The 13,016-nt window shown below is 53.2% G+C and overlaps 3 protein-coding genes and 1 further gene across 3 annotated transcripts; 3 read left to right on the top strand and 1 right to left on the bottom strand.

The window, feature by feature from the left end:
- Positions 1-9: 9 nt before the first annotated feature.
- HER10_EVM0000319 (uncharacterized protein) lies at positions 10-863 on the bottom strand. Its single transcript, XM_035470106.1, has 3 exons — positions 764-863; positions 597-711; positions 10-535 (listed from the first exon to the last, which is right to left on the bottom strand). The coding sequence occupies exons 1-3, from the start codon at positions 796-798 to the stop codon at positions 203-205; spliced, it is 483 nt and encodes a 160-aa protein (XP_035328745.1). The 5' UTR covers positions 799-863; the 3' UTR covers positions 10-202.
- Positions 864-1,052: 189 nt separating this feature from the next.
- Positions 1,053-3,272, top strand: HER10_EVM0003512 (pentatricopeptide repeat domain-containing protein). Its single transcript, XM_035473187.1, has one exon. It carries the CDS (start codon positions 1,187-1,189, stop codon positions 3,173-3,175), a length of 1,989 nt encoding a protein of 662 aa, XP_035329097.1. The 5' UTR covers positions 1,053-1,186; the 3' UTR covers positions 3,176-3,272.
- A 330-nt stretch (positions 3,273-3,602) lies between these two features.
- Positions 3,603-4,770, top strand: HER10_EVM0004106.
- Positions 4,771-7,287: 2,517 nt separating this feature from the next.
- HER10_EVM0005633 (glycerophosphoryl diester phosphodiesterase) lies at positions 7,288-11,948 on the top strand. The gene is made up of 3 exons (XM_035482991.1): positions 7,288-8,245; positions 8,305-11,504; positions 11,566-11,948. Exons 1-3 carry the CDS (start codon positions 8,098-8,100, stop codon positions 11,704-11,706), a joined length of 3,489 nt encoding a protein of 1,162 aa, XP_035329374.1. The 5' UTR covers positions 7,288-8,097; the 3' UTR covers positions 11,707-11,948.
- The last annotated feature ends 1,068 nt before the right edge of the window (positions 11,949-13,016 follow it).

The following is a 13,016-nucleotide window of genomic DNA, read 5'->3' as shown; positions in this document are numbered from 1 at the left end:
ACGCGTTGGGTGCTGTAAACATCGCTTCGTCCGTGCTAATGCAGGCGATATGCCTTGATAATGACTAAAGAGCTTATGAATGCCAGAAACCACGCGCCATACTTTTGTCCCACATCCGCCATACCGCATCGAACCCCAAGTCACACCGGACGCCATGCGATATACTAGGGTACTCCGTAAACCGAACCCTCACCAAACCTCTTCAAGCGCGCTTGACTTCCCACTTCAGATCCTTAATACTCACTTCCTCTCCTGCCTTCTCGTCGTAGTCATACCATTCGCCGTCCGTAAGTTCAATGGCAGAGAACTTGCTGTTTGAATCAATGCCGTCAGCGAGCCAGTCGCCTTCGGGGATGAACTCGGTAAACTCGAGTCCACGGCAGTCGAACTCGAGAATCTTTTGCTGCTTCGCGGGCTCGCCTTGTTCATACGAAGCTGGGGCGGCCTTCACGGAAGCGGAAGACTCGCGCTTGCAGTTCTTGCACTTCCAGACAAAGTTGGCCTCGCCTCTGCTACCGCTCATTTCATTTTCGTCCTGAATTGAGTACCAGATGAGTGGACTGTCCGAAAGCCTTATAAGTAGGGGAGAAACTCACAAAGCGGTTGACACCGACGGTCTTGTCATGAACTTCGCGACAGGATGTGCACTGGACTTTGAAGGTGTACCAGAAGGGGTTACCCTCGCTATCATCGGGGCGGAGATTTGTGACTCTGTGGAGAGTGAGTTGTCGTGTTCTAAGACCTCAGAACCATTGAAACTTACCCGTTGAGCTCGGCTGTGAGATAAAGGGCGAACATTGTGACTTTGGCTATCTTTCTGAGCTCAGTGCCTTTCAGATTGTGGTTGTTTGATTGTTTCTCGCACCCAAAGCTGATTGAGGGTCGCTGTAAAGTCATGGTGGGGTTACCTCTTGGAGGGGCAGCTGTGTTACTTCTATAAGCGAGTACACCTTTTAGCCGCACTAATCACCTAATCGCATAACGTCTATCTACATTTTCAATCGGCCCTTGTCAATTGGACCCGTCATCTCGGCCAAGCTAAGTCGATCGTCAGTAGTTGTGCATCAGACGATAATTTCCGCGCCTGGAACGTATCGAGAATCTCGACCACCCTCGACGCCTCGTCGCACGTCAACGCATCAATTCGACTCGGAGAGGCTGCCACGATAGCCGGCATGCCGTCAGAATGCAGGCAATCTGGTCTAGAGCGGGCCAGGCGCACCGATGCGGCTGCAAGGCCTGCTTTAATGCCACCGGGGGCATGATACGGCAGTCGGCGACGCGCACGACGCAACGAAAACCGACCTTTAGCGAGATCTTCACGGCGTGCTACACATCTATAATGGGAACGGCAGCGATGCTGGATGCCGGGGCAAAAGACAGGCGGCGAAAAGATTTGGACCGACAGATTGAAGAGGTCTCGAGCGAGCTGGCAAATCTCGTCGAAAAAGCAAAGGAGAAAGCTCCTCAGAAACCGCCTGCTGGGGACCTTGGCAACCGATATCCAGGCGCCTTACAAGATCACGTTCCACAAAACCCCGAAATCAGCAAGATTCTCGACGCCCTCGGGCCCTCATATAGGTGGCAGCGAACTGTTGCGACAAAGGCCGACGTGGACCGGTTATGGAAGATATACGAGCTGAGTCCTTCAACCGAAGTCAGAGGGGTCAACTACGAGGCCTTGGTCAAGAAGCTTGCGACAGAAGAGTGGATGCCTATTGAGCACCGCGCACCGCGGTCGTCGAGGCAAGTCAAGGCGGCAGCGGTGGCAACGAAAGCTTTGGTCTACAAATTTCTCGACGCAGGCGAATCTATGGTTGGACGCGAAGGAATGCAAACGGCGCGAGAGGAGGTAGACAAGCTGATACGGAGGAAGTTCCCTATCTGGGATGAAGACGAACTGAGCAATGAGGCTATGAACACGTGGAGTCGAGAGCTGAACAAGGCGTTGAGGAGTATTTTTGACGCTTCGACCCCCGAGAACTTCCAACATACGATCTACAGCGTATGTCACAATCTCCTCGTATCGCCTTCATCCCTCACCATCCACACATACAACCATCTTATTGCGGGCCTGGACAGAGCTGGGATGCATGGCCTTGCTTCAGCGGTAGTTCTTTCTTTCTACCAGGGCAAGCTCGAGCCCACGCAGCTTACCCTGGTGTGTATTCTGAATCACTACAGGACGATAAAGGACGCAGACAACTTTGCGGGTTTCATCGCTCGTATGACTGGCAAAGATCAACGAGGTGTCAAGATCCGGAGAAAGAGGCGCGAGGAGGTGGCGGAGCATTATTCTCTTCACGGTTGGGCTAGAAGGAAAGATGTCGCAGTCGGCTCCCATTACGTCGTCGAGAGGGCGCGCTTTGATGAGAGAGTCTTCGCCGCCATCATCGAAGGCATGTTGGCTTTCGACAGACTGAGGGCTGCCGTGGGTGCATTTGCGGCGAGCATCACGGCAGACCTCGTAATTAGCCCGCGGACGACGTCTGAGCTGCTCGATTATTGCGCCCGCTCACTGGATCGCACAGCTGCAGCCAAGGTTTTGGAAGTACTGAAAAGCAGACCCGTGCTGATCAAGAAAGCATTCTTTCGAGAGAACGACAAGCTATATCTTGCGCGGCGCATACGGAGCTTACTGGATATTTGCGGCTTGGAACACAGCTTGCCGATCAGCGTGGCACCGTTCTTGAAAGATCCCATGTTCTCGATTGTGTCAAGCGAGGATCAAAAGCGTGTAGCTTACATCGCACGAATAGCCCACACCGTACACCAAACGGACTGGTTATTGAACACAGCGCGCGACTATATCCAGCGCGTGAAAACGGGCAGCGCCAGTACCATTCGCATTGAGTCGGGCTCTCCGCAGATGTACAGGAAGTGGAGAGCGACGAAGTTAGTTTGGCTGCCGGAGGGTCTCCCGGAAGACCAGCTCGGGACGTCTTTCTCGCAGGAGGAAAACGTCGACTGGTCTGCTTGGGATCGCCTGGAGGAATCATCAGAAGCACAGCTGGCGCAGAAAAGCATGAGTAAAAGCAATGCTCTTTCAAAGAATCAGGGTCAATCGTCCGCATGGGATCGCCTTGAAGAGGCGGCGGGGATGAAACCGAACAACACGAAGCACGAAAACAAAACCACCATCGACGAGGTTTTTGAAACGATTGAAATTCTGTAGATATGTACTATACCACACATGTAACATTATGGTTATATGGCACGTATATGCCAAGGCCAAATTGATGGATAGAATAGAGGGCCAAGGCCAAACCCGGCTATCAGATGCCCCTGATAGCAAGGGCTCATGTACACCAAAATATCAAGCAATTCAAGTAAGGAGCGGACTGCGTCATTGATACAAATAAGGTTCCTCTACACAGTACTGTGTGAGGTAGGTTCTGGTCGATCCACTTCCATTCGATTCCGGATAGCAAGGTATTGTTCTAGATAAGAAGTTGCTCCGGTTCCCGCTCCATTGACTTATACATGTGTACCTGCTACCTACCTACCTACCTCACCACCTCCCCTCTCACCAGCTTCGTATCTTCACATTCTTTAGAAAACGAAATCACGGAATATACTGACACATTTTAGACCTACCCCTCATGGATGAATCAAAAGTGGAATACTATAATCTGGTTCCCAAGGACCTGGAATTAAACCCCGCGGGCCTGCAGCCGCGCAACTGTTTCGTCTGCCACACCCGCGACAACATCTCCCGCTGCGCTGCCTGTAAAGTCACCTACTACTGCGGCCCCGCGCACCAGGCCGCGGACAGGAAGCGCCACAAGCTCGCCTGCACGCACATCACGCGGACGAGGGCGGCGTACGAGGTAGCCGAGAGGGACTGGAAGGAGTCGACGGAGCCGGTGCAGTACGAGGACCAGGCGATCCTGGTCTTCCCGGACCACGAGGCGGAGGAGGCCTACCTGGTCGCGCTCGACAGGTACAGCAAGACGCTGCAGCTGGAGCACACCATCGACGCGGTGCAGCACTCGCTGGCGGAGCGGTTCGAGATATTGAACATTGATCACCGCGGCGTCTACGCGGGAGTACATGCCGCTCGGGTTGATGAGGCTCGGTAGGGACCGGGACGCGTATGATGTCGCAAAGTGGTGGACGCTGCGCGACGATGGGAATGATCCGCGGTGGAAGAGGGAGAAGCGGTATAAGGAGGATGTGTTTGAGTCGCCGTTCGCGATTATGAGGAGCAAGAATGTGCTGTTTGGGACGCTGGATGGGCTGCTGCTGCTCAAGATTAAGCTGTACCTGGACCTCCGGGACATTTGCAACGCGGACCGGATGCTGCGGAAGGTGGTCGTCCGTAATAAGGGCACGGGCAAGGGCGCCGGCGCCGCTGTGAGAACCTTACCGTCCGAGGTGATTGACGCGATCAAGGGGTACAATATCCGGTCGCACATCATGCGGGAGCGGCGCGAGCTGGTGGAGAATCACGGGTTTGTGGCGTCGCCGCTGGTGTGCGGGCTCAAGAGGCAGATTCGGGAGCTGGCGCGGGCGGTGTACGATAATCCCGAGTACACTGGCGATGAGATGGAGGTCAAGTATATGTACGCGCGGCCGTCGTGGGTTGAGATGCCCGAGGCGGCGCAGATTCTGGATGATGCTCAGGAGGGCATTGCGGCGATGGCCGAGACGAACCCGTACTGGGCTCGTCGGGTTCCGCTAGACGACGACGACGACGACGACGACGATGATGATGATGATTATGATGACGATGAATCGGATTAGTTTGTGCATGGTAAGGTAGTGTAGTTGTCAGGTATTGTATTTTTGGTGCCGCTTGTATTTACCTCCTCGTTCCCTGCGGCTCAAAAGCATCACCTCCCCGGCCGCTACTATTGCTGTGCCTGGACAGCTGAGACCCAGTTACCACAGCTGAGCCATGGAAGCCTCCGAAAGGGAAGTTTGAAGGATGCCAAGGAATGGGATCGTACCATGTCGGTCGCAAGTCTTTGACACTGCGCGGGAAGAGGGTTGCGGCCCCGAGCGTTTGGCAAACTGGGATTGACTTTGTTGGGGTAGTCACGAGTGATATCATTGTAATATAATTTGAGGCGGGGGAAAAGAACGAAAAGGGGAATACGGATACAACACGCGAAGCAAGCTTGTTTAAATCTGACTTTGGGTGACAGTTATAACGGAAAACTATCGAGTAAGAAGAGGGTTCGAGTAAAGGTATCTTTTACCTCATTTGGTGATTGGTTAAGGCTACTGATTCGCTGCGTAGTAGAGGCCTCGTCAGAGGGACGAACTTGAAAGCAAAAGGCAGTAACAATTTGAGAGACGCTTTAAGCCGCAAATGTGAAAAAAGAGAATCCCAGGAATTGGAGAGTCTAAATTAGTTGGGGTGGGCGTGAAAAGGGTCCTATGTGGCCGTTGCGCTAGGTACTCCGTACTCTTTTGGGAATAAGTTGTCAACTCTTGATTCACGCAGAAAGACTGAAGACTCTTCCCCAGGTTGGTCGCACAGGCGCAAAGCCAAAGCAGAGGAATTTACGCAGTATGAGTAGGCCAGTGTGACATTGTAACTTCTTCTCCATGGATCGCCGTTGGGTCCTGGTTGATCAGTCGTCACTCGAGTTCCATCGGCGTTATATTGGTGGCAAGATCTGGCTACCTAGTCAGCAGTAAAGTGACTAGCAGCTCCGTGAGAGCCGAATTAGCATCAAGCAAGAGGCCCCCGATTCCTCTCTCATTATCAATCAATATTTGCAGACTGTAAAGAAATGAAAGCCGGGATGCCGATGTCTTCCGCCCTGGCCAAAGTGACCAGGTGACAGGACCCCTAAAAAAAAAACCAAAACTTGGAACATGCATCGCGGAACCAGATCTGGGTGGGGACTGGTGTAGGTCATTCCTGGGGCCGCGATGAATTTGGACCAGTCACTTGTATGTGCAAGAGTCAGGACTCAAGGGGTACCCGTACACTAACTACCTTATACACAGGTACGCACAGTAATAGAGCCCGCGCGCAACAAGGTATGGACGTATGTTTAGAAGCATGCAGGTGCACTTTTTTCTTTCCAACGGCGGCCAAAACGTGCAGTTTGACCGGACAGATACCGATGTCGGTTTCAGGGTCCTTCCCGCCTTCGGCGAGTCCTCCGGGGGTGGAAAAGGTCATGAGGACGGACGACCTGACAAGCGTGCGAGGCGGTCTGGAATTTTTAGACAGCCCATCTGACCCGGCGTGCCGGGAGGGCTGCTCGAATGTGAGATGAGATGTGTCCGGGACGCGGCCCCGACTCGCCTCAGGTCCTTCAGCCCAGTGAGCCTGCCTCTAGGTACCTTGCGGAGAGGTGGGAGCGCGGAGCGCGGTGCAGTGCACTAAGTGATTAGAATTGGTTCATGAGGTACTAGTGAACGGTACAGGCTCACTTGTGGTGCACTATCGCCGGCCGGTAGGGCATACACATGTAAATGATCAATTGAGCCAGCAACGTCAGCATGCGTCTCTTTTCCTCCCTCCTTTCACTCTGTGACGAGAGCTTTCACTACTGTACCTTTTACAGGCAGCGGAAGGGAAGAGAAAAGGACGGGATAGCCAGTGTTGGTGCTACATCAACGGCGGGGTGATCATGGACAGGCCGGCCAGCTGAAGCCGTGGTGGGGCGGGCATCCCGTGACTTGGCGAATCAAACAGGGGCGGCGCTCCACGGGCGGTCAACGGCGGCTTCCAAGTGGCTGACTTCACCGACCGGATAACGCCACACCTCAAGCTGTTTTTGGGACAGTGTTCTTTCTCTCATTTCAAAGGCAGGAAGGAACCTTATGTTTTTTGCTGGGTTGTCATTGCCATTTCCTGTGCCTGCGTGCCTGCCTTCCAACGCACCTGCCGTCACGTTCAGAAGCGACTGGTGCTGGGTGGTGGAAGGTGGTTTGGGTGTCTCACGTACCTCCCGACCGTGTCTCGAGTCGTCGCGCCGGGGCTCGGCAGTACCCTCCACAGCATCGACTGGTGTGTGGGGTACCTGACGACCGACAAAGAGGTACGGCGTGCCAAGGCCTCGGATACCCTGCGGCCGCTGTGGAGGTTGAGATGAGCTCACACCTCCCACACCTCTTCTTTTCTCCTGGTGTCCTGCTACCGTAGGTCCTGCTGCAGTAAGGTGAAGTGCTAAGGTACCAGAGGTGCAGACCTGGAAGCACTGTTGCATGCTTCCGTCACTTGTCAATCCACTCTCTCCTTGCGCCGGTCGGTCTGAAGTTCTGGTTCATTCATTCATACATAATCCCCCTCCAACCCACTGATGCTCTCCTAAGGGGGGTCCAGATCTTTTTTTTCTCATTCTTCTTCCCTTTGGATTCTGTAGAGGTGTATTCGGTAAGCCAGTCATTGGACGAATACCAAATACCGTACGAGATACGCCATCTCAGTCACTGCTTTTCTCCGCCCTTTTTCAGTCAATGGCGAGCTGGATGTGGAGCTCCTTGAACCTGGAAAAACCAACGGGACTCTCGTGACTGACTGACTGAGCGACCTCGAATTCTGGATCCTCTCTTTTTTTTTTGCCGCGACAAAGAAGAAGCGGATAGTGCCTTCTGTATCTCGAGTCTTCTCCGGCACACTGACGTGGATTCGTGTCTTCTTCAAATCTTTGGCACCTTCTCCAACTCACCACGTTCAACACCTCACCTCACCTCACCTCACCTCCCTTCACCTCTTACAACATACCTCCGACCGTCATCAACTTATCCCTCGGCCAAAATCACGACCACCTACGAGAATTGAGAAAAAGAGAGAATGTTTGATTGCGGCTGCGAGTCCATCTGCCTCTAAGCAGCCGTTCAGCATCATCATTCACTCTTGTCGTCTTATTTTCTCGTCAGCACCTTATCTGTTGCTGCAGCATTCTTTCAAAAGCTGTATCGCCTAGACGGTATCACTACCAACTGACGCCACAGCGTCACATCCAATCCCTGATAACGAACTCAGACATCATTTCACCATGAAGTTCGGCAGAAAGTGCGCCTTCCTCCCCATCCCTCTCTCCCCCTCTTGCCGCTTCACCCGACAGAAACCGATATCTCTGCTATTTTTGGCCTTGCCTTTTACTTACCTGACCGCCTTGTTATTTCATGGAAAACTATGCTTACGCTGTCTGCAGTCTCCCCCGTAACCAAGTCCCCGAGTGGGCGGCCTTCTACATCAATTACAAGGGCCTGAAGAAGTTGATCAAGGCCGCGGCGCAATCGGCCAAGAACGGAGAGACGGTGGATCTTGCAGGTGGGCGGACTTGGACCGGACCGTGAGGGCGCAGCCCATCCCCTGACCACATCTTGCAGAATTCTTCTTTGCCCTGGATCGTAATCTCGAAGACGTCGACTCTTTCTACAACCGCAAGCTTGGCGAGGCCGTCCGCCGTCTCAGTCTGTTGCGCGACCGCTATGGCCGCGTTCCCGACGTCGTCTCCAACCTCGACGAGGATGAGACCGAGGAGCTCATGGGCGCTCTCTACGAGATGCGCATCATGCTGAGAAACCTCAATTGGTTCGCCGAAATCAACCGCAGAGGCTTCGTCAAAATCACAAAGAAGCTCGACAAGAAGCTTCCCGAGACGGCTTCCCAGCACCGCTACATTTCTACCAAAGTCGACCCCTTGCCGTTTGCTAAGGACACGACGAGCACGCGCCTCCTCACTGAGATTAACAAATGGATCTCCGCTCTGGGTGACGCCCGCAACGTTGACGACTCCAAGTCGGACAGGTCAGTGCGGTCTCTGGGCCGCGCATCCTCCAAGGCCATGTTGACTTTGTCGCAAACCCTACTCGATACTCTGGAGCAGGCCATCCGCAACGACAATGTCGATTCCCTCAAGGCTGGACTAGACGAGGGCAACGTGACGGGTGAGCAGTCTTCTCAAAGCTTGCTTCTCAACCTCTTGCAGCGTTCCATTGCTGCGAGATCCAAGGCGAGCATCGCCTATCTTATCGAGCAGCTGCCGTCCATTTATGAGCCCGAGGACATCAACCACCGCAACTGCATCCACCGGCTTGTCATTCATATTGGCAGAACCAAGTCATCTGATCCCGACAATGAGCCCAAATCGTATCCCTTCCCGATCGGCACTCAGTTCACTTCTCATGACCTCCAGCCAGCAGTCTCGCAGGCTGTAGTTCCCCGCGCACTCAATCAGAATGAGACGAAGCTGCTCGGCAAAGATGACGAGGCTGTCCAGATTCTCGTGTACCTACTCGACACTCTCAAGCCTGAGCACAGAGATGCGCTCACTGCCAGAGACTCCTTTGGACGCCTGCCGCTTCACTATGCCGCCCGTTTCGGCTTCGTTGTCGTGTGCCAGGTCATCATGGCCAAGATGCAGGAATGGGGTCAATTCAACGTTGAAAATGGCATCGATGCCCCCGAATGGCAGGATAACGAAGGATATGCTCCTTTGCACCTGAGTGTCGTGGGCGGACATCCATTGACCACCAAAGCTCTTCTTCAGGGTGAAAACTGGCAGGGTGTGAGTGTCAGAAAGGCCGAGATGAGACGAACGGTATCCAAATCCGGTGCGGTTCTCGCTATGGCCACCAAGTCCAACTACAAGGTCATTGTCGAGATGCTCGTTGAAGCTGGAGTCGACATCAATTGGCAGGACAAGACGGGTGAAACCGCTCTGCACCTTGCCGCCCGATTCGGCCACGACGAAATTGCAAAGTCGCTCATTGCCGGCACCGACGAGCAGAAAGCCGACCTTGAGATCGCAGAGAACACCTACGCCTGGACGCCACTCCATGTTGCCGCTGTTGACGGCCACTCGTCAATGGTACAACTGCTGGTTGACTCTGGTGCGGTTGTCGCCAAGGCCGACTCCTCTGGTTGGACCGCCAAGGAACACGCCGCCCTGCGTGGTCATCTCGACATTGCCAGGCTCCTCGCCACTCAAGCTGAGTCTGAGATTGTTCAGCCTACGAATAATCTCAAGATTTCCAATGAGAGCTCCCCTCGGTCCTCGTCTCCCGAGAACATGTCTTCGATCGATGGTCGAAAGTCAAATGGTGCTATTCGTCCCGTTGAGCCGGTCAAGACCTTTGGTCATCGATACCTTACCGATCAGAGCATGGTTCTCGTCAGTCTCGGATCCATGGACATGCGCAAGAATATCGAGGCCGTCAAACTCGACCGCGTCCCCTTGACCGAGGCCCACTTGACCGAACTCGACACCGCCTTGTCTATCGTCGTGTCGGCCAGTGGCGCCAAGGGAGAGCCCACCATTGTTGATTTGCCTGTTCACGAGACCATCTCCACAGAGCCTATCGTGTTCACTTCGGCGGACCCTTCCCAGGTCAAGCTGATGTTTGACATTGTCCCAACTTACTCTGGAAATGAGAAGAACAAGATTGGACGTGGTGTGGCCCTGTTGTCTTCCATCAGGCCGACGCTTGGCACTAAGCGCATGAACCTCCAGGGTGATGTCTGTGTGCCGATTCTGGCCAACAACTTGGATGTCATTGGCACTGTCAACTTCAACTTCCTGGTTGTCACGCCATTCTCGCATCCCAACATGGAAATCAACTCCCAGCAGACCTACTGGAAGAAGCTAGCTTCAACGATGGTCATTGGTCACCGCGGCATGGGTAAGAACATGACGAGCAACAAGTCTCTCCAGCTTGGAGAGAACACGGTACCTTCATTCATCGCAGCAGCCAATCTGGGTGCGCAGTACGTCGAATTCGATGTTCAGCTTACCAAGGATCATGTGCCGGTTATTTACCATGACTTCCTTGTCAGTGAGACGGGTATTGATGCTCCGGTTCATACCTTGACCCTGGAGCAGTTCCTGCACATCAACCCCGACTCAAACCGCACCAATGGTGTCAACAACGGTGTCAATGCGGTCAATGAGAGAATCGAGCGCGTGAGAAACAACGCACCTGGCCCTAGACAGCGGTCTTTGTCCATGGGCTACGCTGGTGATGGCCTCAACGGACACAGCGAAGAGCGCATGAAGCACACTCGCGACTTCAAGAACAAGGGCTACAAAGCCAACTCCAGAGGCAACTTCATTCAAGCTCCATTTGCCACTTTGGAGGACTTGTTTCGACAGCTGCCCGAGCACATTGGCTTCAACATTGAGATGAAGTACCCCATGCTTCATGAGAGTGAGGAGCAGGAGATGGATACCTACGCCGTCGAGCTCAACTCCTTCTGCGACACTGTTCTGTCCAAGGTCTATGATCTTGCTGGCAACAGGCACATCATCTTCAGCTCCTTCAATCCGGACATTTGTCTTTGCTTGACCTTTAAGCAACCTTCCATCCCCATCATGTTCTTGACGGATGCTGGCACCTGCCCTGTCGGTGATATCAGAGCGTCTTCTCTCCAGGAGGCAATTCGGTTTGCCAGTCGCTGGAACTTGATTGGCATTGTCAGTGCCGCCGAGCCGCTGATTAACAGTCCCCGGCTGGTGCGCGTCGTCAAGGAAAGCGGTCTGCTGTGTGTCAGTTACGGTACATTGAACAACAACCCCATTATGGTCCAGGTAAGTTTCCATGGTTTGACACGCCTTACGGATGGAAAATGATGCTAACTATTTCTTGCAGCGCCAGGTGAAGGAAGGCATCGATGCAGTCATCGTGGACAACGTCCTCGCCATTAGAAAGGGCCTGACGACGACCGAGGCCGAAGTCCTCAAGGGCACTGGCGAAGACCTTGAGGAGGGCTCCGAGGGTGATTCAGCTTAGAGGAAAGCATATGAGTACGGTTTTCGGTTCCACAGTACGGGAAGAACTGAGTGTGTGTGAGAGAGAAAGAGAGATACATATTTTACATGGCATAGCGCGCCGGAGGGAAAATTGGTGTTCCAGCTGGTCGACTGTGTTTCGACCAGCTTTCAACATTGAGGGAAAAGCAGCTACAGAGGCTTAAACAGCCTCTCGCAACCCGTAACAGGTTTTTGAGGGTAGATTATGAACAATACAGTGAGCGACCATACGTGGTCTTGCTTATTTATCATACCGACATCCATTGCCGAGATGTGATACAGGTGCAACCTGTCGAGAGGGGGCGGACTTCACTTGCAATCTCTGTCAAGGCTGATTCCGACATGTCCAATAGCCTACTTTGCCCGTTCTTTCTGCATGGTCTCACTCATTTCAAAGTCTAGGTATCAAGCCAGCCCCTGCCACGTCTCTTGGAATGATGCTGACTCTCCCCCGAGGTGATTTATGTTTCAAAACTACCGCCCACCAAAGGTTCACTTAGACATCGCGCACACCCAACTCCAACGCAGCGCAAACGAAGCCAGCACAATCTCAACCCTCATATCTGGGCTTCTTCTTCCCTCCAAGATTATTCTCAAGGACGATTTTGATACGGGACTTCATGGGGAACCTTAGCCCCACCCAGCCACCCACAACTCCACAAAACCAACTCCAACAACAACCCTGGACCACCCTCGTCGAAATTTTGCACATTGAGGGATATAATTACACATCCACCCGTCAGCGTCAACCACCCCAGTATCGAGACAGCTCCGATTCGGGATCATCTGCGTCGATGGTTTAGTGGTAAAATTCTCCGTTGCCATCCAAGCAGCGTCGGGGAGCCGGGGGTTCGATCCCCCCTCGACGCAATTCTTTTGCTAATCTGAAGGATATTCTGGTTTCGGGACAGTGGGTATGCTTTTGCTGTGTTGCTTTTTGATCCTGGGTACTTTCCTCAGCTTAGGAGATTACCATAGGGCCGTTCTTGGCAATTTGCCTACAGTCGAGAGTTGCTGAGAGTGTCCTAGATGCTACACAAGCAGCAACGTTTTCCTGCCCTGTTTAGGTGAGTGGCCTCAAGTCTCTCGTCATTTAGTGGGGAGTATCTCTTGCAATATGGACTATATATGAACCGCAAAGGTTACGCCTGCTGTTTACGGGAATGAATGTCATTAGTCAACGTTGATGTCGGAAACCATCACCTGTGAATCAGATGGTCTTTGGGAAATTTCAGGACTCAAGCTCGGTGACCTCGTCTCTTCTTCAGTGTAAAGCAAACATTCATCAGT

The sequence above is a fragment of the Colletotrichum scovillei genome (assembly GCF_011075155.1).
Source record: "Colletotrichum scovillei strain TJNH1 chromosome Unknown Contig00009, whole genome shotgun sequence".
Taxonomy (NCBI): domain Eukaryota; kingdom Fungi; phylum Ascomycota; class Sordariomycetes; order Glomerellales; family Glomerellaceae; genus Colletotrichum; species Colletotrichum scovillei.
This window is presented reverse-complemented; position numbering and strand designations above follow the sequence as displayed.